The sequence below is a fragment of the Myxine glutinosa genome, chromosome 2 (assembly GCF_964187855.1).
Source record: "Myxine glutinosa chromosome 2, kmMyxGlut1.1, whole genome shotgun sequence".
NCBI lineage: Eukaryota > Metazoa > Chordata > Myxini > Myxiniformes > Myxinidae > Myxine > Myxine glutinosa.
In genome coordinates this window covers 234,805,316-234,831,547 of record NC_136262.1, presented here as the reverse complement: position 1 = coordinate 234,831,547, position 26,232 = coordinate 234,805,316, and the positions used below count along the sequence as shown (strand labels likewise).

Here is a 26,232-nt window from a genome sequence, read left to right as displayed (position 1 = left end):
GACTATATGGTGTGGGTTGGATTTGTGTGAACAAAATCAAGAAAAAGGCGACACTTTGTAGAATCCAACTTACACTGTGTATAAAGTGTCACCTCCTGACTTTGTATTTTATATTGTTAGAGACAAAACAAACACTAAATAACATAGCCACATACCAAAAACGTGTATTTTCAATTTTCACTTGTGCAAAAATGCTACTCACAATTACATCGCCTGTGCGTCGGCCTGTGATTGAGCCAGAGAGTTGGCCTGTGAGTCAACTTCCTTTCCAATGTCTGCAAGAGTTGAAATACTGATTGTGCATGTGTAAAATTATATGAAAGAAGAACATGCATATCAATAGACGATGCCATTGAAAAGGAGCGCAGCGGTCAATAGAAAAGGATGTCTGACATCAATTTGACATTATTGCACAGGAAATGACAAACAAAGAAACAGTTCATTTCCATCGGGTAATATTACGATGAGAGATCAGCCGATACCTTTATTATGTCCATCAGCATCCATGGCACTTAGGAAAAAAAAAAACGTGGCATCAGCCAGCCGCAGCCAACTATCACGTACCGTCTCGAAGTCAATGCCATCCTTTTATCTCTTCGTATACACCTCACTGATTTCTACCTTATCGTGAACAGGGTAAAGCCTACTTTGATAATCATGAACGGTGGCAGATGCAGGAGCGAAACGTAGGCGTAGGCCTCGGCCCTACCTATCCAGTTGTTGTTTCCGTTGTGTAAGGGGGGAAAAAAACAAACATTTTGGCCTCAGACCTTTGAGAGTACGTCGTTCCGTGAACTTTTTGAACGGGCCTCGTATGCCATGCTTCGTCAACGTAAATGATTTGAAGGATTACCTTAAGCACCGTGAATAGAGCAGATACTGATAGGCTGCTGATCGGTTTCACTTCGTTGTTATCACAGTATATGGAAGAACTTATGGTAAACCCACCTGATGAGGTTAGCGTACACCGCCATCGATGACACCGGCACAAATGGCGGAATAGATGGATTCTTCTTCATCGCATTGCATCGCATTCTCTTCCTGTGAAACTGTTTCATAGAACTGTGTCGTTTATGTACATTTTTATTTTATTACATTCACGTAGTTTCACATTCTTGACTTCGTGGAGCTTCAATGTGGTTCAAAAAAATAAAATAAAGATGGATTCTTCTTCATCGCATCGCATTCTCTTCCTGTGAAACTGTTTCTCCATTTAACGTTTCCAAAATCAAAACTTCAAAAACTTCTTCACTTCGATTCGAAAAAACTTCAAACTTCAAAAAACGTTTCCAAAGCGTCACTCCATTTAACTTTATTAAAATGACGATAAAGACCATTTGGTTCACACCACCCATCACACCACTCGACTGTCCAATCAGCGGACGGCTCGCATCGCCTTCGCCCAGCAGACGCCAATACGATGGTGTCGTAAGATGGCGTCGTATCGGCCGTTAATCGGATACTTTTTGGTCCCAAAGTCGGCGAATTCAGATTTTTCGAGTATGGCTGTACGTGATAAACAAAGAGCGCGGTTCGTAGATGGAAAATGCATTAGTGCCGTGGGCATCGGGTCACTGGGTGCGCCGTAAAAGGGATAACAAAGTCGAGTCCTTACGGTATTATTATATAGATGAATTGGGAAGAAATCTTGGGTTCATTTTACTCACAAGAATTACAAAAAACAAAACTGATAATTCATTAAACAACAACCATCCATACTTTCATCCACCCAGATTAGCTAATTTAATTAGTAGTAATAAAAAAAATTAAATAAATAAATAAAAATCATAAGCCACACCCACACAGACCCCACCCACAAACGCCACCCACACAGACCCTGCTCACAGACCCCGCCCACACAGACCACACCCACACAGACCCCGCCCACACAGACCACACCCACACAGACCACACCCACACAGACCCCACCCACACAGACCCCACCCACACAGACCACACCCACACAGACCACACCCACACAGACCACACTCACACAGACCACACCCACACAGACCACACCCACACAGACCACACCCATCATCCCCCACCCCTGTGCGCCCCCAACCTTGATCCCCCCTCATCCCACCCCCACCTTCCCCACACACACAAGGGGAGGGGAGGGGTGGGATGAGGGGGGATCAAGGGTGGGGGACGCACCTTCCCATCTTTTTTCCTTTATTCTCTTTTTATAATTAAGAATTAAATAATTCTGGACAAAGCGAATAATATCAAAATTATTAAATAACATTAAAAACATAAAAATTATAATAAAACATTTTTCACGAGGTATAAATTCAGTTTCTTCCATAAATTCAGTTTCTTCCAAGGTATCATGTGGTATAAATACAGTTTCTTCCAGGGCAGTCCGACAGAATGTTGTCCTCCATGTTGGCTTCACCAACACCTTCACACCTATTGGCTGCTTGGCCAAGGGTGATAAAAATTGCATTGGTTGTGTCTGCAAGGCACAAAAGGGATGTTAAATTAAATTCACCAAACACAGTATTTGCTGCCGTGCCATCCCGAGCCACGCGAGGGCAGTCTAAGACCATAAATGAGAAACTCCATTTTTACCACACACATTGTAAGATGGAAATTTTAAACTCACATGGGCAGGAAATGAGTTGAATTCAGTTTCTTCCAAGGCAGTCCAACAGAATGTTGTCCTCCATGTTGGCTTCACCAACACCTTCACACCTATTGGCTGCTTGGCCAAGGGTGATAAAAATTGCATTGGTTGTGTCTGCAAGGCACAAAAGGGATGTTAAATTAAGTCAACTAACAACAGTACCCGCCCATATCCCAAATATCACACACAAATCCGTTAGATCATCATTATCAAATCACATCGAAGCAGTATCTTACTATAATTCAGCAAACACACACATACACACATTGTAAGATGGAAATTTTAAACTCACATGGGCAGGAAATGAGTTGACACTCCTCCCAACTATCATCTCTGCTATTGATCTATCATCATCCTTCGGAACTCCAGGTAATTCTGTAAGGGGTTCATTCAGATCCTCCCTTTGTTGGTGATAATCATTGGTTTCATCATCAAAGTTCATGTTGTTTGGTTGGCTTTTAATGCTGAAATAAAACAAACAGTTGACATTTAAATACCAACTCACTGGTGATATCAAAATCGCAAGACAGTATCCAAGTATCAACCAAACCGTTTAATAACACACATACACACAGTATCAAAGTTTGTGAAGAATTAATCATATATCTTACCTCTCACATAACATCCCAAACAAGGTGTTTAATTCGTTGTCAGTCATTTGTTCATTTGTAGAGACAGCTTTGGGTAATATTAATGAGTGAGAGAGGCTGTTCAAACATTCAACCATCTCATTATGAAGACCCCTCTGAACTTCAGTGAATTCTTTAAGCGTTTCATTCAAATCCTCCCTTTGTTGGTGATAATCATTGGCTTCATTTTCAACATCAATCACCAGCTTCGATAAAGATAGACTGTAAAAAGAGAAAAAACAATAATTATTGAGAGGCTGTTAATGATGTTCCATATAAGACAATGAATAATTAATCGTGAGAACAAAAAAACTTACCTGTCTTCTGATAAAGCTTCATCCTCCATCTTCCAGAGAAACATAACGTGTGTTTAAAAAAGCAAGGTGTGGTTAGAGCCTTTATAGGCAAGGCTGAGTCATTGGCAAGGCTGAGTCATTTCCTGTGCCACGTTGGCAACTGGCTCAACAAAAGATGATGCAATGTTTCGCCATAAATGATAGAACCAAGTATGAGCCAGACTAAAGAGTGGAGGTGAGAAGGATTATAGGTTCATAAGGTGAGAAGGATTATAGGTTCATAAGGCGAGAAGGATTATAGGTTCATAAGGTGAGAAGGATTATAGGTTCATAGAGGGAGAAATAGAGGTGTTTATGATTTTTGAAAAATACAGGGGGGTAAATGACATTAGATAGGGATTTCCCATGTTAAACGGAGGTGTCCCAGAAGCAACATTTATCACCTACTGACAGGTCACGTGTTTGACGAGGACGTACTGGTTAGATTTTGGTGAAGATCCGGAAGTGGATCCAATAATTAGCCCTTCCGCCGCACAGTAGGAGACAGGGTTTTGCAATTGTGTGTGTGTGTGTGTGTGTGTGTGTGTGTGTGTGTGCGTGCGCGTGTGTGTGTATGTGTGTGTGTGTGTGTGTGTGTGTATATGTGTCATTGGTTTTTATCTCCACATGCAGGTTTCAGAAGGTGCAATGGAGTCCTCCCATTCTCGAAGTAGCCACCCCTATTTCAGTCATCGTGTGAGAACCTACTTCACTAAAGTGGCTTATATTGTGATTGTATTGTCACGTCGACCCTGTGGTGAAGACAACAGCGCGACGGATGACCAAATGAGCCTTAACTCCATGGCCTATGAGCCGAATCGATGGCCATTCCTCTGTATGGCGCGCGAGGGAAACGTTGGTCCCGTGGCCTTTCCTGGACGGACGGACACGATGGGGGTTTAACCGAACCCCCAAATAAACAAGCATTCTGAGTATTGCGCTGCAATACATGTCCCTTACCAAAGTTCAAAGTGCCATAACTTTGTCAAAAATGATCGAATATGCAAATTTATGCACAGTTGATGCTGGTTTTCAAACTTGATCTGAGGTATGCTGAGACACGTGTGTCACGCCTCGCCTCGTTGATAAGCCCGCAAGGTCGCTCCGTGGAGCAGCCTGCACATATTGCACTGTGTGAATTATATAATTAACAACTCACGGTCTGAGGTACTAGCGATTCAAGAGATATCCTTTTTTAAAAAATATTTTCGTTTAATTAACGATATCTGCCAAACCACGTGCCCTATTGCAAATTCCAAAAGGATATTTTAGTAGACTGACATGCTGAACAGATCTGTGAAGTTTCCCCTCGATGGATCAAAAATGAGGGAGGGGCTTGGTTTTAAAGGTTCATGCTTAAAAACGTCATAACTCTAAAACCATGTGACGCATGATGTCATGCTCGCTGACTTTTTTGTTCGTCATGAGTATGCGATTCTGCCTGCAAATTTTGGCCTCGATATGTTCAGCCGTTGCCGAGAAAAAGGGGTTTTCGTGTTTTCACGAAAAACAATATGGCGGCCGAACCACGTGACCGGTGACGTCATAATTACCATTAAGATATTCTACAGACCGAGTCCCCCCTACGGTGACAATTTGATCTCAATCAGTCCTATTATTGCAGAGAAAATCTTTTTTAAAGGAAATTAAAACTTAAAATGGTACTGCGTTAAGGATCATCAGAATTATCAGAATTCCCAAAGTTCAAAGTGCCATAACTTTGTCAAAAATGATCGAAACGTCGTGAAGTTCGAACGTGATCTGTAACTTATCATGAGGAAACCATGTGCCAAGTTTGAAATCAATAGCATGAAGCGTTTAGAAAAAAAGTCTGGAAAACTGTTCTTTGCGTGACGGACTGATGGACTGACAGACTGACGGACTGATGGACTGACAGACTGACAGACTGACGGACTGACAGACAGAGGGACGGCATGCAAACCTATAGTCCCCTCTGGTGTACACTGGTAGGGGACTAATAAACACACAGAACAAGAAATTGAAAGTCAACAAATAATGATTTAATGAAAATAATGCAAGCAAAAAAAGGAATGTGCGGTAAAACTAAGATTCCTAAATGATTTCTGCAGTCTCCAATTTCAGGATGATGGATTAACACCTAAGTCTGGTACGTGACGTATTTTTTTAATTCAACATCGAATGTCAAGAAGTAACCTTTATGTTCTGTGATTTATTTTTCATTTTTACCTCTGTCACAAAAGATAGGTATTGACTGCCACTATCCTCTGCCCCTAACCTCCACTGAGACTCGTATACAGACACAGGGAGAAATAAAAGTGAAAATCAATGTCGGATGTCGTGCAGCTACTTAGCTCCGTCTCAACGAGAGTTTGGTCTCACCCGGTGTTAGTGCATTTAACTTTTCCATGTCGCATGACCTTACTCAATTAATCTCAGTTTCAACTGAGGTTCCTCAAAGAGTTACTGAAAACAGGTATCTTTACCTGTGCCACTGAAGATGGATGAAGGTAATGTTTTCACCCATGTCTGTCTGTCTGTTTGTTACTTGGCAAAAATTATTTATGTTGAAAAGTATGTTGATCACTCCGGGTTTTTTTTTTTTTTTTTTTTGTTTTTTGTATGCATAATCGAGGCTCGTGAAAGAGCTAACATCTATCACACAAACAAATCAAACAGACAAAGAACCAAAGTATATAAAAAGGGGAGCAGTAGACAAGATGGGGAGAGAAGGGGAAGCACATAAACAACATTTGTGAGGGACATCGGGAGATGTGTGGGAGGGAGAGGGCTTGGGGGGAGGCGGCATGGGAAGGGGGGTGGCGGGGGTGGGAGAAGTATAAACACAAGGACACCAAGGACTTCCAGGAAATAAGTTGGTATTTCAAAAAAGTGGATTTGGGGTGAAATTAGCGGGGGTAGAAAAGATCAAGGTTTTGGATGGGGGAAGATAAGAGATGTTTGTTTTGTGTGTTTGTCTGTCCGCTCACTTATACTTGCCTACAGGTCACAATTTTAAACCTATCTTCACAAAACTTCACCAAATATGTCAACATAGGACAAAGGTGAACAACCTTTTCAAATTTCTAAAATCCTCAATTTTCATCCGATTGACTTGAAACTTGAATAGGATTTACATATCAGCTGACTGAATTCAACCACCAACTGTTATTGAAGTGAAAAGGATGTGCTGCTGAGTACAATTCTACTTTATTTTATTTTTGTACACCGCTCCTTTCCTATGCCATCTCCAGGCACTGCATAATGTCATTGCAGGGCACCGAAGGGGGCTCGGCAATGACGCACGCTGAAAGGGAGTACTGAGTTTTCACTCTGGTTGTTTTCTTGTTTTCTTTATTGTTTTCTTGTTTGGCTGGGCGATATCTCAGCCATCCTTTGAGCGAGGAACCTGAAATTTTGGCACAATAGTGAGCAAGTATTGTCAAAAACGGTATTTTTTGTTTTTTGATTCATCAATTATATTATTAATTGATGAGTTATTTAATTATTAGCGATTAATTAAGTACTTACACATTTCCTTTCTCTTCTGGCCATTATCTCAGGCACCTTTTGAGTTAGGAAGCTGATATTTGGACATGCCAATGACCAAGTGATTTGGCTGCAAAGGCTATTTTTGATTTATTGATTAATCAATTAATCAATTAATCGAATAATTATTTGATTGAAGACTAAATTAATTTTTTTTTTAGTTACAGATTCAGATGAAATGGTGGTGGCTTATGTGTTCTATGAGCCAATTGATTTATTATTTTTTAAAATTATGATTATCATTTATTTATTTTCATTATTTATGATTTATTTATTTTCTTTCTCATCTGGGCAATATCTCAGGCACCTTTTGAGCTTGGAAGCTCATATTTGGACATGACAGTGACCAAGTGATGTGGCTATAAAGGATATTTTTGATTTATTGATTAATCATTTAATCAATTAATTATTAATTTTTTTATTAATGACTTATTTAATTAGATTTCTAAAAGATACATTTTCGGATGAAGCACTAGTGGTTTAGTTATGCTATTAGCCAATTGATTAAGAAAATATTTTATGATAATCTTTTATTGATTTTAATTATGCAATTAATCAATCAATTATTGTACACCTCGCCCTCCGAATACAGTCTCTATGAGCTGCACTGCGGTATTGCCGGTCGCCGAGGGCGCCCCGGCAATGCCGCGCTGGAGAATATTTAATTATCTGGCATTGGGGTAGTGTACTTTGAATGTATCTGTACTTGTATTTTATTCTTACACAAAGAATACACAAACACACAAACAAAGAATACACACATTCGTCTTACGAACACAAAAACAAACAGAGACACATAAAATATAAGGAGTGGGAGACGAGGTGGGGAGAGAGGGAAGCACGAAGGACACAAGCACAACAACAGCAGAAAACAGGGACATCGGTAGATCTGTGAAAGGGGGAGCGGGGGTGGGGGGGAGGGGAGGAGGGGATAAACTGGTATAAAACAAATGGACACTACTTGGACTTTCAGAAAAGAAGTCAGAATTTGAAAAAAGGGGATGTGGGGTGTATTAACGGGGGTAGAAAAGACCAAGGATTTGGATGGAGGAAGATAAGAGATGGTGGTAAACAGCTGTTTTGAAGACCTGAAGGGCGGAGTCGGATTGAAGAGTGTGTGGGAGTTTATTCCAGAGGGTCGGGAGAAAAGAGGAATGAAAGAGTGAAGGTGAGCAGAGTCTTTATTTTGGCAGTTACACCAGCAGAGGGTTTCTGGCAGATCTTGTGCGTCCTGAAGGAATATTTGGGAGACAGAGAGCAGGGGAGCTAGGCCGGAGAAGAGTCAGTATAAGACAGAAAGACCACCAACCTGCCTGCGGTGAGAGAGTGAAAGGCCCTCAGAATCAGCTTCATTGCAGAAGATTCCACTGATTCTGAAAGCTTTGGTTTCAACAGCATGAATCAACAGTTAAAAACAGCGTGAAGACAAGCTAGGTGTGAGGCAGGAGCACCAGCCCAGAGGGGAGGGCTGTACTCCATCAAGCTGAAGATGAAAGCTTTGTATGTGGTGAGGAGCTCAGAGGTGCTCAGGAAGGGCTTCGCACAACGGAGGATGCCCAGTCGGCGATACCTTGGAAATGTGGTTTTCCCATGAAAGATCATGGTACATAGTGAGACCCAAAATATTGAGTTACAAAGGGTTGTACAGATGGTCTTTACAAAGAGAAACTGTGAGAGTGTGAGATTTGTCAGGATTGAAAGACATGTTCCACTGGTTTGACCAGTTTGTGATTTTATCTGGTCTGCAGAGAGTGAAGAGGCTGCTGCCTGCTGATATGAGGGTTGAGATATGGAGCGGCAGAGAGTGTAGTCATCAGAAAAGAGAAAGAGAGCATTTTCCAGACAGTTGGAGAGATCATTGCTGAGGACCAGAAAAAGCACAGGGCCCAGAACACTGCCTCGAGGAACTTCTGCCTTGACAGGAAGTGGAGATGAGAGAATTCCATTCAGGACCACACGTTGACTATGACCAGAGAGGAAGTCCGCAAGCCATGCGTGGAGATTTCTATAGATACCAAAAGAGGAAAGTTTGGTGAGCATGGTGGGGTGCCCGACTGTATCAAAGGCATGACATATGTCAAGGAATACAGCTCTGATTTCCTGTCTGGCATTGAGGACCTCCATCCATTGTTGAGACAGCAGAAGCAGCATGTCCAGATTAGAGTGATGTGGTCTGAATCCAAATTGATCCAAATTCATATCAGAAGCGATGATGGAATCCATGACCTTGCTGATAATTGGTAGCAGGCTGATTGGTCTGTCGTTGCAAGTTTTTATTTTTGCACCTTTTTGTGTAAAGCAGTAATGTTGGCTGATTTTCAAGCTGATGGCAGATGTCCTTGAGCAAAAGAGAGGGTGAAGAGAACAGAAAGAGGGTGAGATGACTTCCGCTTCCGGTCATGCCGGCGAGGTTACGTTTTTTCAAAGCTGTCCACGCTATCGAAGTTAAGTAATTGTTCCCATTTGTATTTTCGTCAAAACTGTATTTATTTTATGGTGTGTGTACCTACAGTGGGTCGCTAGGAAGATTCTCGGTGTAAATCTTTCATACCTGCATAGAAAATCGTGTTAATTCGTGTCGTGTCTTTTGAGGCCTTGTACCGTGTCCTACCTTGAGGCTTTGTTTTTCTCTCAGCGGTCCGTCGATTATGCTCCAATTACTTTCATTCTCTGTTTTTCCCAGTCTTTTCACCCCATACTTCCTTTTTTAAACTCTCAACTAAAAAAAAAATAAAAAAAAATAGAAATTTCCTTCTCTGTTCTTATTCATTGTTCTTATTTGTTCGTTCGTTCTTCGACCATGTGTTCCACCCCCATTTCCCCAGATAGTTTTCACTGTTAAACTTTAAAATGTTTAAACTTTCCCCTGAAATACTGTATTCTGTCGTTTATTATAACACCTTTTTCTTCTTCTTCTTTAAAAGGTTGCTTTTGACTTGCTCACCAAATCTATTCATTCCAAAAAAAATTTCCATCTCTTACAGTGCCTCTTTCATACATTCCCTGAACTCGCCTGCACTCCACCGCCCCTCCCCCCTCCAGCGTCCTTAAACGTATTTTTGACTTGAAGGTCACAAGAAACTCATTTTGCAATAAATGTTCGTTTCCCATTAATCGTACACTTTCCAAAATCCAATCTCACCCCTCCCCTCCAAAGCTTCCCCATCACCCCTGCCCTCCTAAACTTCCCCATCACCCCTCCCCTCCAAGTCTTCCCCATCACCCCTCCCTTCCAAATCTTCCCCATCACCCATCCCTTTCAAATCTTCCCCCTTGCCCCTCCCCTCCAAACCCTCCCCATCACCCATCCCCTTCAAATCTCCCCCCTTTCACCTTCCCTCCTAAACTCCCCCCACACTCCTCCCCTCCTCGGCCCCTCCTCGCCCCTCCCCTCCTAGAATCCCCCCTCACCCCTCCCCTCCAAATCTTCCCCATCTCCCATCCCTTTCAAATCTCCCCATCCTCATTTCTTCTCCATTTCCCCCCTCTCACCCGTCCTCCTCAAAGCGTCCTCCCCGCTTCTTCCCCCTTCCAACTCTCACCTCCATCTCCCCCAACGTTCTGCCTCGCTCTTCCCCCTCCTCAAATAACACCTCACTGTGCCTCACCCAATCACCATCAAACCTTTTGTCCGCCCCATCCTTCCATATCTCCGAGCTATTCTGAAATCTCTGACACACCTTCAACAGCTCTCCCGACCTCTTCCTCCTCTTCCACATCTTACCCTACCCCTCCCCCCCCCCCTGTTCTGTATCCGATGCTCCCCCTTCCTCTTCATAAATGGTATGGACCTCAAACATCCGGGGCCTTCGTTCAAACTTAACTGATCTCTCCATACAGGTTGCTTCTCACAAACCAGACGTGATCTGCTTAACAGAAACTTTCCTCCTTCATGATGTCTCTGATTCCTTAGTATCTCTCCCGGGTTACTCTCTCCACCGGTATGATAGACCTGAGCCTCGTCCTGGAGGTGGGATTGCTATCTTTATCAAAAACTCTCTTTCTCACTCGCCCTGCACTGCCCTCTCTCCACCTCACCCCCAGGAATACCTCTGGCTACGGCTTCCCCTTCGCTCCCACCTCTTGTTCATATGTGTGTTGTACCGTCCACCAAACAGTGATGACTCCATCTACATCTCACTGTCTGATAATATGGACCAACTTCTATCGACTCATCCCAACTCTCTCTTCCTCATATGTGGTGATTTCAATTGTCACCATGCCAGTTGGCTGGGTGTGGGTACTTCTTTCACCAGCCATGGCTCCTCAGCAAAGGACTTTTGCGACTCACTGGGACTGACACAATCTGTCAATTTCCCAACCCGGATCTCAGTCAACGGAGCATCTTCTCTTCTGGACTTGGTTATGACTAACTTCCCTGAAAATGTCTGCTGCTCTTCTGCTCCAATCGGCTCATCTGATCATGTGCTTGTTAAAGTGGACATCTCTCTGAACATTCTCAGGGAGCCTCCTCAGCGTCGACGAGTCTGGCATTTCACTCAGGCCAACTGGCACGGTCTTCAAGCAGCCATCAATCATCTGGACTGGTCTCCCATCTCTACCGCCTCTGACATCAACTCATCCTGGGAATTCTTCCAAAGTAAATTGCTCTCTCTCATGCACAGATTTATCCCATCTCGCCTTCAGTTGTCATACCCTTCCAACCGTCCATGGTACACGGAATCTTGTGGTGAGGCTGTTGCCCAGAAACAACTTGCCTTCGTCTCCTGGAAAGCCAATCCAACGGAAGGAAATCTCATTTTATTTTGCAAAGCCCGAAACAAGTGTGTGTCCACCCTCAGGAGAGCCAGGAAACAATATCTCTCCGTTCTCAAGACCGAACTCTCTTATCTGTCTCCCTCTTCCAAATCCTGGTGGCGTCTAGTCAAATCTGTTTCTAGTGTTTGTTCCCAAACCATCCCCTCCCTTACCTCAATCGGCTACACAGCTGACTCCGCACGTGAAAAAGCTGAATGCCTCAACTCTGTGTTTGCCTCTAAATCTTGTGTCCCAAACCCATCCCTCTCTGTACCCACCGTACCCAGTCGTACCCAGCTGCTCCTGGACGCTGTGTCATTTCCTCCTGACAAGGTGGAAAAGTTTCTGTCAACCCTCGACTCTGATTCTGCAACTGGACCTGGCGGCATCAGCCCACGGGTCCTAAAATCCTGTTCCTCCGCTCTTTCGCTCCCTCTCCCTGTTCTCTTCACCCTCTCTTTTGCTCAAGGTCATCTGCCATCTGCTTGGAAATCAGCCAACATCACCGCTTTACACAAAAAGGTGCAAAAACAGATCCTAGCAACTATAGACCAATCAGCCTTCTCCCAATTATCAGCAAAGTCATGGAATCCATCATTGCTTCGGATATGAAATCTTTCCTCTTCTCCAATGGCTTGATCTCTGATCATCAATTTGGTTTCAGACCAGGTCACTCTACTCTGGACATGCTGCTTCTGCTGTCTCAACAATGGATGGAGGTCCTCAATGCCAAACAGGAAGTTAGAGCTGTCTCCCTTGACATATCACGTGCCTTCGATATGGTCTGGCACCCTGCTCTGCTCACCAAACTCTCCTCCTATGGTATCCATGGAAATCTCCACGAATGGCTGGCGGACTTCCTCTGTAGTCGGAGTGAACGTGTGGCCCTGAATGGGTTTCTCTCATCTCCTCTTCCTGTTCAGGCTGGAGTTCTCCAAGGCAGTGTTCTGGGCCCTGTGCTTTTTCTGGTCTTCATCAATGATCTCTCCGACTCTCTTGAAAATCCTCTCTATCTCTTTGCTGATGACTCCACTCTCTGCCGCTCCATTCCTCATCCCTCAGATCGGCAGTCTGCAGCCTCGTCACTCTCTGCAGACCTGGACAAAATCACAGACTGGGCAAACAAGTGGAACATGTCTTTCAATCCTGACAAATCTCACACTCTTACGATGTCTCTCCGAAAAGACCGACTGGACAACCCTCCCATCCACTTTCGGAATAATCCTCACCAAGAAGTCTGTCACTCAAGCTTTTGGGTCTCACTATCTGCCATGATCTTTCCTGGGAAAACCACATTTCAAATCTGGCCTCCAAAGCCAGTCGCCGACTGGGCAGCCTCCGTCGTGCGAAGTCCTTCCTTGGCACACCTGAGCTCCTTACCACATTCAAGGCTTTCATCCGCAGCTCAATGGCATACTGCTCTACCCTCTGGGCTGGTGCTCTTGCCTCACACCTATCTCGTCTTCACGCTGTTGAAACCAAAGCTTTCAGAATCATTGGAATCTCCCGCGATGAAGCTACCTCCGAGGGCCTTTCACTTACTCACCGCAGGCAGGTTGGTGGTCTTTCTGTCTTCTACCGACTCCTCTCCGGCCTTGCTCCTCCAGCTCTCTCTGGGCTCTGTCCCCCAAATATTCCTCCAGGTCGCACAAGATCTACCTGCAACCCTCTTATGATTAAACTGCCAAAATCGAGACTCTCTGCTCACCTTCACTCCTTCATTCCTCTTTTCTCCCACCTCTAGAACAAACTCCCTCACTCTCTTCAATCCCACTCCTCCCTCCAGGTCTTTAAAACAGCTGTTCACCACCATCTCTTGTCTTCCCCCATCCAAAACCTTGATCTTGTCTACCCCCGCTAATTTCACCCCAAATCCACTTTTTTGAAATACCAACTTCTTTCCTGGAAGTCCTTGGTGTCCTTGTGTTTATACTTCTCCCCCACCCCCCCTCCCCACCCCCCTTCCCATGCCGCCTCCCCCCAAGCCCTCTCCCTCCCACACATCTCCCGATGTCCCTGCTCTCAAATGTTGTGTTTATGTGCTTCCCCTTCCCTCCCCATCTTGTCTACCGCTCCCCTTTTTATATACTTTGTTTGTTTGTCTGTTTGATTTGTTTGTGTGATAAATGTTAGCTGTTTCACGAGCCTCGATTCTGTATCCAAAAAAAAAAAAAAGATAGCATAGCGGAGCAGAATTTTGGGACCGTGGGCTAATGCCGTCTGGTCTGGTTGTGGAATCAGAGTCGAGGTTTGACAGAAACGTCTCCACCTTCTTGGGAGAGAAGCACACAGCGTCCAGGAGCAGCTGGGTACGACTGGGTAAGATGGGTACAGAGAGCGATGAGTTTGGGACACAAGATTTTGAGGCAAACACTTTTTGAGGTATTCATCTTTTCCATGTGCGGTGTCAGCTGTGTAGCCGATTGAGGTAAGGGAGGGGATGGAAGGCGAACAAACACCAGAAACAGATTTGACCAGACACCACCAGGATTTGGAGGAGGGAGACAGGTTTGAGAGTTCAGTCTTGAGAGTGGAGAGATATTGTTTCCTGGTTCTCCTGAGGGTAGACACACACTTGTTCTGAGCTTTGTGAAAGGAAAGTTTGACAAACGTTTAACGCCAGTGAATTCCAGAAATTTTTGAAATGAATTTTACAATCTTTATTTTATTTAAATTGAATTAACACTTGAACAGTGTTGAACACAAATCGCCTTCTTGTTACTTCCAATAACCTACGGTTTAGCAGTACTTGGACATGTTAAATAGGGTGGTGAATAAGGGCAATGTAGAAGACTGCTTCAATAGCGCTTAATATCCGGAATTTTTCTTTTTAACAATCTTTAACTTCAATATTATATTTAAATTTCATATACACTCCATGACGTAACATGTTCCATGAACTCTCGAGATGGTTCTCGATCTCATTTCCCTGCAAAAGACTGACGCTGATATGTTCACAGGTGATGTCTCTCCTGTAAATGTGGAAGGCAGACAACACAACAACGATTCATGTCACAGAAGATTCAAAATGTGCTTCTGCAAAGGAAGATTCAGATGATATACACATGAAAAACGGAAGTGCTTCCTGTTTTGCAACTGGTGAGTGGAAACAAAAAGAACTAGAACTGCCACTTTAAAACTGCTGGCAGTGATGACCGGTTTACTCGCACCCACTTTTGATACAACCCCACTTTTCATACAACCCCACTTTTCATACAACCCCACTTTTCATACAACCCCACTTTCATTGGACATGCTTTGCCACAACCCCCTTGGATACAACCCTGATAAACACTCACACACACACACACACACACACACACCCTTCACACACACACACGCACACACACACACCCACACCCCCCTTCACACACATACACACACACATGCACACACATCCCCCCTCCCCCCACACGCACACCCCTCCACACATACATACACACACACACACACACACACATCCAACCCCCCTCCTTCACACGCACCCCCCCCCCACATGCACACATATCCACCCCCCCCCAAACCCACACACACACACACACACACATACATCCACACACACGCACATCCACACACACACACACACACCCCGCACACACACACATTCCCCCTCCCCCCACATGCACACCCCTCCACACATACACACACCCCTCCACACACACACACACACACACTCACACCTAACCCCCTCCTCCACATGCACACACCAACCCCCCTCCCCCACCCCCCCACACACACACACACACACGCCCACACACACACACACACACACACCTCCCCCCCCCCCCCCCACCACACCCACACCCACCCACACAAACACACACACACACATACCCACACCCCCCCCACCCCTAACACACACACACACGCACACACCAACCCATCCCCCCCCCCCCACACCCACACCCACACACACATCCACACATGTCAATCCATGCACTGATTGCAGAAAAAGCCATTATAAATAGAAAATTAACCTGAAATTGCAGACTGAATTATTTATTTTATCTGAGAAGCTAAACGATTCTTCTTCTTCTTTAGTACCTCAAACTTTATGTGAAATGCACCCACCCACACAAACACACACACACATACCCCCACCCCCCCACCCCTAACACACACACACACACACGCACACACCAACCCCCCCCCCCACACACACACACACCAACCCCCCCCCACACACACACACACACACACACCCCTCCCCCCCCCCACACCCACACCCACACACACATCCACACATGTCAATCCATGCACTGATTGCAGAAAAAGCCATTTTAAAAAGAAAATTAACCTGAAATTGCAGACAGAATTATTTATTTTATCTGAGAAGCTAAACGAATCTTCTTCCGAGAGATCTTCAGACCGAGTGTGACAACTGTACGACATCGCAAATGTACTAAATGGCCTGCGCCTCATCACGAAAGTGCAAATACGGGGAGACCAAGGCTACCATAAAGTTGATCAGCCCTGACCAATTGCATGTGCAAAGCCAAGCAGGAGCGGAGGTGTGTGTATATATGCAGTCGATTGGTGAAGAACTAAGATATCTACAATGGATCTACCACTTCCGGGTTCGGCTGCGAGAGGACGCTGGCGTTGCATATTCGCCGCTTCTCCGACTGGATGGATGTACAGGGTCTGCTTCTACTTTTCTGACCTGACATCTCACACCTGTCCTGCCTTTTCACACCCGCACGTGCCGCGTGTTCTCCGGCTGGATAACGGAATCTGCTTTTGATGGTACGGAATACGGAATCGAAAGGCCCGCTCCCGTTGTTTGTGGCCGTGGCCTTGTTTGCCGGTGGCCTTGTGGTCTTGGTGGCCTTGTGGCCTTGTTTGCCGCTGTGGTCTTGATTAGCGGCTGCAGTCGTTTGCCGCTGCGTTTGCCGCTGCGTTCGCCGCTTTGCCTCCTCGACCTTGGCCTCGTACTCGTCCCTTCGCTCCTGCCTGGCATGGCTCTGAAGTACTCCGCCGCAAGGCTTCTTCTGCTCAATACCCGCTCCACCCCATCATGCATCTCTGCCATCAAATCAAATGGACTCCTCCGACGACCCAGGTACATTCACCGTGGCTCCGGTCGCAAGTTTGTTTATTTGCAATCAGGTCACTCCATCCCCGTCCTCTGGTCGGCTCAGCGCACTCTCACTCTTCGTCCCAGCGCACCTGGTCACAGCAACCCACACGATCGCACCTCTTGCCTACGAACCCTGGCTAAATCACCTGAATTCATCCCTGCTGTTCAAAACAACATCAAGCTCACCCTGTTCAACACCCGGTCCCTCAACAATAAATGCCTCATCCTGAACGAATACATCCTGGATAACAAACTGGACTTTCTCTGTCTCACCGAAACCTGGCAACAACCTCTGGACTACTACACACTTAACCTCACCACACCCAATGGATATTCCTACGTCAATAAACCACGCTCGGAGGGCCGAGGTGGTGGAATTGCCGTTATCCACCGTCAAGACATCAAGACCAACCTCATCTCCATCTCATCTGCTCCATCATTTGAACACCTGGCTTTAAAACTCTCTGGTCACACGCAGTCAGTCATGGCTGTCGTCTACCGCCCTCCCAAACCACACCCATCATTCCTGTCTGACTTCTCCTACTTTCTGACCCAGCTATGTTCCCTCTCCCCCTCAATCCTCCTCCTTGGTGATTTCAATATCCACATGGACTCCACTGACTCCACAATAACCACTGACTTCACTGATTTACTCACCTGCTTTAACCTCACTCAACATGTCGACTTTCCTACCCATATCCGTGGTCACATTTTGGACCTTGTCTGCTCCACTGGATTAAATTTGCACCATCTCTATGGCTCCGACCTCACCCTCTCTGACCACTTAGCCATCACTCTGACCATCAACATCCCCGCCCCAACACCAAGGCATTATCGCACAATCAACTTCCGTAAGCTAAACGCTCTTTCACCTACCTCATTCTCATCCACCCTCTCTGAAAAAATGTCCACTTCTCCCTTCATTGACCTCCACACCCCTTCCGACCTCACTGACTACTACAACCACACTCTCTCCTCCTGCCTTGACCAGCTTGCGCCTGTAAAAACCAAAACAGTTTCTTTCACCCATTCTGCTCCCTGGTTTACCCCTGAACTCCACCTGATGAAAACTCGTGCTCGCCAACTTGAAAGACTCCGCAATAAAACGGGTCTCACAGTTCACTCCCAAGCCTACAAGGACCACATACAACACTACAAAGATGCCCTCTCCCGCGCCCGCTCTGCCTACTACTCTCAAATTATCCACTCTGGCTCCGGAAACCCAAAAGCACTCTTCTCGACAATAAACAAACTCCTCCGCCCCCTGAACACCACCACCCAGTCATTCACAGTAGACAACTGCATCTCCTTCCTCTCTTTCTTCCAACGCAAAATTGACAACATCTACAACAGCTTGACCACCGCCGCACCCGCTCCCCCTCCAACCACCTGCCCCCCCTTGTCCTGCCATCCCCTGTCTCGGTTCTCCCCAATCTCTCCTACTGACCTCTCTGAACTCCTCATAGGAATGAAAACTGCCACCTGCACTCTTGACCCCATCCCCTCCAGCTTTGTCAAAGCCTCCCTCCCTGCTCTCTCTCCACTTATCATTGCAACAATAAACTCCTCCCTGTCTACAGGCATCGTCCCACCTTCCCTCAAAATTGCTGCTGTTACCCCCATTCTAAAAAAACCTGGTCTAAACCCTGACACCCTAAACAACTTCAGACCCATCTCCAACCTACCCTTTCTGTCAAAAGTTTTGGAACGCGCTGTAGCCACTCAACTCAAACATCATCTCTCTGCCAATAACTTGTATGAAACATTCCAATCCGGATTCCGCTCCAACCACAGTACTGAAACTGCTCTCCTCAAAATCACCAACGACCTTCTCCTCTCCTCTGACGCTGGCAACCTCAACATTCTCGTCCTCCTCGACCTCAGCGCTGCCTTTGACACCATCGATCACACTATCCTCCTCACCCGACTTGAATCCACCTTTAACGTCACCGGCACTGCCCTCTCTTGGATTAAATCATACCTCTCTGACAGATGCCAGTTCATCTCCATCAATAACTGCAAATCCCCCACTGCTCCCCTCCCCCAAGGTGTCCCCCAAGGTTCAGTTCTTGGCCCCCTCCTCTTCATCCTTTACCTGTCCCCGCTCGGTCACTTAATCCGCCGTCATGGTCTCCAATTCCACTGCTTCGCCGATGACATCCAGCTTTTCATCTCCACCAAGTCCGTCTCCACCGACACCCACTCTATCCTGACAAACTGCATCACTGAAATAAAATCCTGGCTTCAAATCAACTTCCTCAAGCTTAACTGTGATAAATCTGAAATAATCATCATTGGCCCAAAAACGCTCACAAAATCCACCCATAACTTTGCCCTCAACATCGACGGTATCCCAGTATCCACCTCCCCTCACATCCGGAATCTTGGCGTCATCTTTGACCAAACCCTTTCCTTCGACAAATACACTAAACAGATCACAAAGTCAGCCTTCTTTCACCTGAAAAACATTGCCCGTCTCCGCTCATCCCTCTCCTCCACGGCTGCAGAAACCCTCATCCACGCCTTCATCACCTCCCGTCTGGACTACTGCAATAGCCTCCTCTATGGTTCACCCTCAAAAATCACCAATAAACTCCAATACATTCAGAACTCCGCTGCCCGTCTACTCACTCATTCCCGGACCCGTGACCACATCACCCCCGTCCTTTACAAGCTTCACTGGCTCCCCATCCCCCAGAGAATCCAGTACAAAATCCTCCTCTTGACATACAAAGCCCTCCATAACCTGGCCCCATCCTACCTGGCTGACCTCCTCTCCAGACACACTCCCACCCGCAACCTCCGCTCTGCTGGTACCAACCTCCTGACCCCCTCCATCCGGACCAAATTCAGATCCTGGGGGGACAGGGCCTTCTCCATCGCTGCTCCCACCCTCTGGAACTCACTACCTCACACCATCAGAGACTCCTCCTCACTCACCACATTCAAAACATCACTAAAGACCCACCTGTTCAACGCTGCATTCAACATTCAACCCACAGCATTTAACCCCTGACTATCTCTTCTCCTTCTCCCTCCTTTTGCTTTAAATATTTCCCTATTGATTCTTGTCTTGTCTTTTTGATTCTTGTCTTATATATACACAAAGAATTAAGTTAAGCACCCCTACACAACGAATTAAGGTAAGCACCCCCTAATATATATTCTTTGTGTATATGTATACATTGGCATATATTCTAAGGTATGTGAGATCAAATAATGATTGGTATGACATTAGCAATTATCCATTGATGAAATTGAGTGATCAAAGTGAAAAAAAGTGATTGGTTGAGTCAGTGATCCGATCACGTGGGTCCTACACACGTTATTGACGCAAAGATCGCTAGAGGTCTTCTCAGAACAATGACTGTACGTTAGAAAACATAAACGTCATCCACACTGTCCGTGATGGACCTATAGCTCCATACTTAAATTGAGGTGAAAATATGCCTAAAATTCCCAAAAAATTTCACCTTAAATTATTCAGAATAAAATATTGAAAACGGCATGATTGTTATGTTTTTATGTGACCATAATATCACTTCTCCAGAAAATATAGCAATATCATGGGTATATTACACTGTTTTGACGACAACAAACTTGTAATGTGCGAGGTTGTAAAAAAACGGGGGGGGTGCTTAACTTAATTCTTTGTGTATATATGCCGTATATCGCTGCTGTTTGTTTTCTTGATTCTTGTCTTTTTGCAATTGTTGTTTTCATGTATTGTTATGCATTATGTTTTCCACTCTGTCAAAGCGCCTTTGGGCTTCTGGAAAAGCGCTATACAAAATAAATGAATTATTATTATTATTATTATTATTATTCTTCTTCTTTAGTACCTCAAACTTTATGTGAAATGCGATCGATTTAAAAAAATCAGAATTTGAGCAAATCTGTTTCATTCGTCTGTTAATATGCCTCCCCGATTGACAAATCTGCAATTTGAATTTCATTTGAGGTTGAAATGACCGCGGGAGATCGCGTTATAGTGATGATGTCCTGGAAGGGAATCTTCTTCTTCAGTCGCTCATAACTTTGAGTGAAATACGATCGAGTTAAAAATAGTCAGAATTTGAGCAAATCTGTTTCATTCATTTGTTAATATGCCTCATCTATTGACAAATCTGCAATTATAATTTTTTTTGAGGTTGAAATGACCGCGGGAGATCGCGTTATAGTGATGATGTCCTGGAAGGGAATCTTCTTGTTCAGTCGCTCACAACTTTGAGTGAAATACGATCGAGTTAAAAATAGTCAGAATTTGAGCAAATCTGTTTCATTCGTTTGTTAATATGCCTCATCTATTGACAAATCTGCAATTATATATTTTTTTGAGGTTGAAATGACCGCGGGAGATCGCGTTATAGTGATGACGTCCTGGATGGACATCTTCTTCTTCAGTCCTCACAACTTTGAGTGAAATACGATCGAGTTAAAAATAGTCAGAATTTGAGCAAATCTGTTTCATTCGTTTGTTAATATGCCTCATCTATTGACAAATCTGCAATTATAATTTTTTTTGAGGTTCAAATGACCGCGGGAGATCGCGTTATAGTGATGACGTCCTGGAAAGACAATCGGTGTGTTTCTTCTTCTTTCAACAATAAAGACTTATAGCTTCGAGACCGTACATCGAATCATCTTGAAAGTTTGCACACTTGTTCCGCCTGATGAGAGCTACATTGCATTAAAAACTCAAGTCGATCCATGCAGTGGTTGAAGAGTTACAAGCTTTTTAAAATTTAACTTCCATTATTTATTGCGGCCAAACCATGTGACTTATCAAAACGTCTCAAGTAAGGTTGAAACATACCCCCATGAGGAACATTTGTGTAAAGTTTCCACTCGATATCTCCACAAATTATGGAGGTGATTCCATTTCTAGTTTGAGCTTTAAAACGTCATAACTCTGAAACCATGTGTCAGATGACATCGTGCTCGCTGACTTTTTTGTTCGTCATGGGTATGCGAATATGCATGCCACGTTTGGGCTCGATCCGTTCAGCCATTGCGGAGAAAAAGGGGTTTTTGTGTTTTTTCACAGAAAACAAGATGGCGGCCAAACCATGTGACGTATGACTTCGAAAATTTTTGCATTCTGAGTTTTTTTAAACTAAGCATCTGTGAAAAAAATCCCATTTTCGGGGGAGAAAATTTTTTGTTTGGCGAATTCTAACCTCTTAACGTTAGCATTTTTAATATACTCGATACACATGGCTTTTGTTCCCGTTGAAGAGTTCTTTAGAATGAGCCATTCCTCAAAATTTTTCCATTGAGGCGTTTCGGAGATACAGAGGGGAAAATTTGAATTTGTTTTACAAGATGGCGCCCATACCACGTGACCTATGACGTCATAATTAGCATTAAAAAATTCTCAGAGCCGAGACGATCATTTGATGAAAATTTCCTGTCAATCCGACCAGCGGTTGCTGAGAACATTAATTATGAAGTTTTCGGAGGTGCAAAATAGGGCGGAAGAATAATAATAAGAAAAACTCTAGCAGTAATAATAGGTTACTTTCCATTTCATGGAGAGTAAACCTAATTAACTTGCAATGTTTTGTGTTGAGAAAATATATAATTTTCGGAAATGTGTGAAATATTTTACATTTGATTTTGACAAAAAAAAATGGTGTGTTCTTTGTTTCTGTAGAACAATCCAGAAGTAATATGGGACAAATAAGGTCCAGTCGCAGTTTGACAGTGAGGAAGAAGCCTTTTTTGAAGAAACAATCACGAAATCAAGACTCACTTCCTATAACATACAAGTGCATGTCTGGGCCTCGCAACACCAAGATTTATATTGAATTAAACAAACACAAAAAGGTTCTCGAAAGGCGAATGCATTATAAGTGTAATGTGTGCAGAATGGATTTTGCTTCAACGAGTAACATGAAAATACACATGAGGATCCACAATGGAAAACGCCCACAAAAGTGCTCTGTCTGTGATAAAGGTTTCTTGACAAAAAGCAATTTGAATAAACATGTGAAGATCCATGCAGGAGAGCGGCCTTACAAATGCTCGATATGTGATGAAGGTTTCTCTCAAAAAGGCGATTTTAAATTACATATGAGGATCCATACAGAAGAGCGACCTCACAAATGCTCGATATGTGATAAAGGTTTCTCTCGAAAAGACCATTTGAAATTACACATGATGATCCATACAGGAGAGCGACCCCACAAATGCTCGATATGTGATAAAGGTTTCTCTCAAAAAAGCAATTTGAAATTACATATGAGGATCCATACAGGAGAGCGACCCCACAAATGCTCGATTTGTGATAAAGGTTTCTTGTCAAAAAGCAATTTGAAATTCCACATGATGATCCATACAGGAGAGCGCCCTCACAAATGCTCGATATGTGATAAAGGTTTCTCTCAAAAAGGCGATTTCAACGTGCATATGAGGATCCATACAGGAGAGCGACCACACAAATGCTCGATATGTGATAAATGTTTCTCTCAAAAAAAAGGTTTCAAAGCGCATATGAGGATCCATACAGGAGAGCGCCCTCACAAATGCTCGATATGTGACAAAGGTTTCTCTCAAAAAGGCGATTTGAAATTACATTTGAGGATCCATACAGGAGAGCAACCACACAAATGCTCGATATGTGATAAAGGTTTCTCTCGAAAAGGCAATTTGAAATTACATATGAGGATCCATACAGGAGAGCGACCCCACAAATGCTCGATATGTGATAAAGGTTTCTCTCGTAGCTTCACTTTGAAATTACATTTGAGGAACCATACAGGAGAGCGCCCTCACAAATGCTCGATATGTGATGAAGGTTTCTCTCGTAGCTTCACTTTGAAATTACATTTGAGGAAACATACAGGAGAGCGCCCTCACAAATGCTCGATATGTGATGAAGGTTTCTCTCAAAAAGGCAATTTGAAATTACATTTGAGGAACCATACAGGAGAGCGCCCTCACAAATGCTCGATATGTGATAAAGGTTTCTCTCAAAAAGGCCATTTGAAATTACATATGATGATCCATACAGGAGAGCGACCGCATAAATGCTCGACATGTGATGAAGGTTTCTCTCGAAAAGGCCATTTGAAATTGCATATGAGGAACCATACAGGAGAGCTGAAATCTGAAACACCAAGATAGGAAAAATGAGGTTGAGAGGATTTCAAGATTGAAGAAACCTGAAATTGCACCAGTGATAGTCGGAGCAACAGGGAATCCGGATGATCAAGAAAAGCATAACTGAGAACTTAAAATGCATTCCGGGGAATATCACAGCAAACAAGCTACAGGTGGAGGCTGTCAGAGGTTCAGTGAGGATTCTAAAATGAGCCCTTGGAACAAAGCTACGAGGATGAAGTTTCACAAACTGGTTCATGAACAAACACATCCTTTACCGAAAAAGAAGGTGGAGATTTTGAGTTCTGGGGGAACTTCCTCTCATCTCCTTAAACCCACCTGTGGAGATAACAACCAACGAGGGTGTCCTTACAAATGTTCTACTTGTGACAAGGATTTTATTTCTAAACGGAGCTTGAACTTCCATCGTGCAGCCCACGCTGGAGTGCTCGCATAAAAAGTGCTCTGACTGTGGGAAGAGTTTTGCTGTTAATTGTTTGTTAAATTCACATAACAGTACCCATACTGGGTTGTACGTGCCCCCTTCCCCCCTCCCCTTTCCCCCTTGTAAGCGATCCTCAGCAGTCGACAAGGTATTCAGTGAACCAGTAAGGAGAAAGCTATTGTGAGAGCGTACAGCCCTTTGGGCATATATCTTGTCAGCACAAGTCCTCAGAGTACCATCTGTAACCCCGACAACCAGCCAACACCCCCGAACCAGCATTTGAGTTTTTTGATTGTGACCAGTTTTTAGGAATTTTCCTTTCTGTATGATTTAGTTGTTTTTCATGTCCCTTTTTGTTTATTCTCAGATGGCATCTTTCCATGGCATTTTGAACATCAATTTCTACTCATTCTTTGCTATTGTCTGTATTTCTTTGCCATGTGTGATATGGGGAGAACACCCTTGTTGTAAAATTGTTTATCCGAGGAAGACTCCTGCCCATGTTTTTCATGAAACTTGAATTTGTGAGGCCTTTTGCAATAAAGAGAGGTCCACAAAGCACAAATGCAGTCTGTGTTATTGTGAATATGGAATGGCACATTATGATGAACTAGCAGAGTACCCGCCCCACGGGCGACCCCACGGGTGATGTTGTTCCAAGCGTGCAACACATTTTTCTGCCATCGGATATTTTCTGCTGACAACTACATTGACTTGGATTTCTTGCTGATTTCCTTTGATAAAATTGAAATTACTGATTTCTGTTCAACTTAGGTGTCCTTTGTTTTTGAGGCATCTCAATTTTCCAGAAAAATAAAATAAAACATCAAACGTCACCCGAGCTAACAATAACCACAACCAACCCACACCCACCTCTTTCCACTTCTCTGCCATCCTCTCACAATTCCCCTTCAACCATCACCCTGGCTAACAATACCCATGACCAACCTACACCCCTCACCCCACTCCACCACCTTTTGGCCAACGCTGATCTCAAAAATAGTTGGTGGTTGAATTCAGTTAGCGGATATGGAAATCCAATTCAAATTTCAAGTCAATCGGATTAAAATTGAGGATTTTAGAGATTGAAAAAAAGTGTATGTATGTGTTTGTGTATGTATGTGTTTGCATATGTATGTGTTTGTGTATGTATGTGTTTGTGTGTGTGTGTATGTGTTTGTGTATGTATGTGTTTGTGTATGTATGTGTTTGTGTATGTATGTGTTTGTGTATGGATATGTTTGTGTATGTATGTGTTTGTGTATGTGTGTGTGTGTATGTGTACGTATGTGTTTGTGTATGTATGTGTTTGTGTATGTATGTGTTTGTGTATGTATGTGTATTGTTACGTGTTCCTCCCGGACCTCCTGGTCTCGGTATACCTCCGAACCCCGGGAGGAATCACGGCAGAAAAATATATATTACTCCGTGTCAAAATCAAGATCGAAACCACACCAATGGTTACCAACAAAAAGAATATATTAAAAATCACACTGGAATAATGATACAACCATGATAGCCAGCCATCATACAATCAATCTTCGGATGGTACCCTCTGTTAAAGTAATCGAACTCACTGTTCCCAGTACATGGAAAGAACCTCTTCAATGTCTCTATAACCTTCAAGGCGAAGTTGGTTCGCTCCGGCGATCGTTAGAACAATGTCCGATCAAGAGCAACCGAGGCGTAGACGGTCGAAGCGACACAGAAGTCACGTGGTCCAA

At 44.0% G+C, this 26,232-nt stretch overlaps 1 protein-coding gene across 4 annotated transcripts in view; it reads left to right on the top strand.

The window, feature by feature from the left end:
• LOC137411911 (uncharacterized) overlaps positions 1-25,073 on the top strand; it is a 185,783-nt gene extending 160,710 nt beyond the window's left edge. For 2 of the 4 annotated variants that reach the window (XM_078772354.1, XM_078772356.1), the window contains exons 2-3: positions 14,840-14,978; positions 22,616-25,073. In XM_078772354.1, coding sequence (XP_078628480.1) covers positions 14,858-14,978; positions 22,616-24,087 — 1,593 coding nt within the window. In that variant the 5' untranslated portion in view covers positions 14,840-14,857 and the 3' untranslated portion in view covers positions 24,088-25,073. Of the gene's footprint in view, positions 1-14,277; positions 14,979-22,615 lie in introns of those variants that run through there. The other 2 variants (XM_078772355.1, XM_078772352.1) reach the window with 2 other exon arrangements.
• Positions 25,074-26,232: the final 1,159 nt, after the last annotated feature.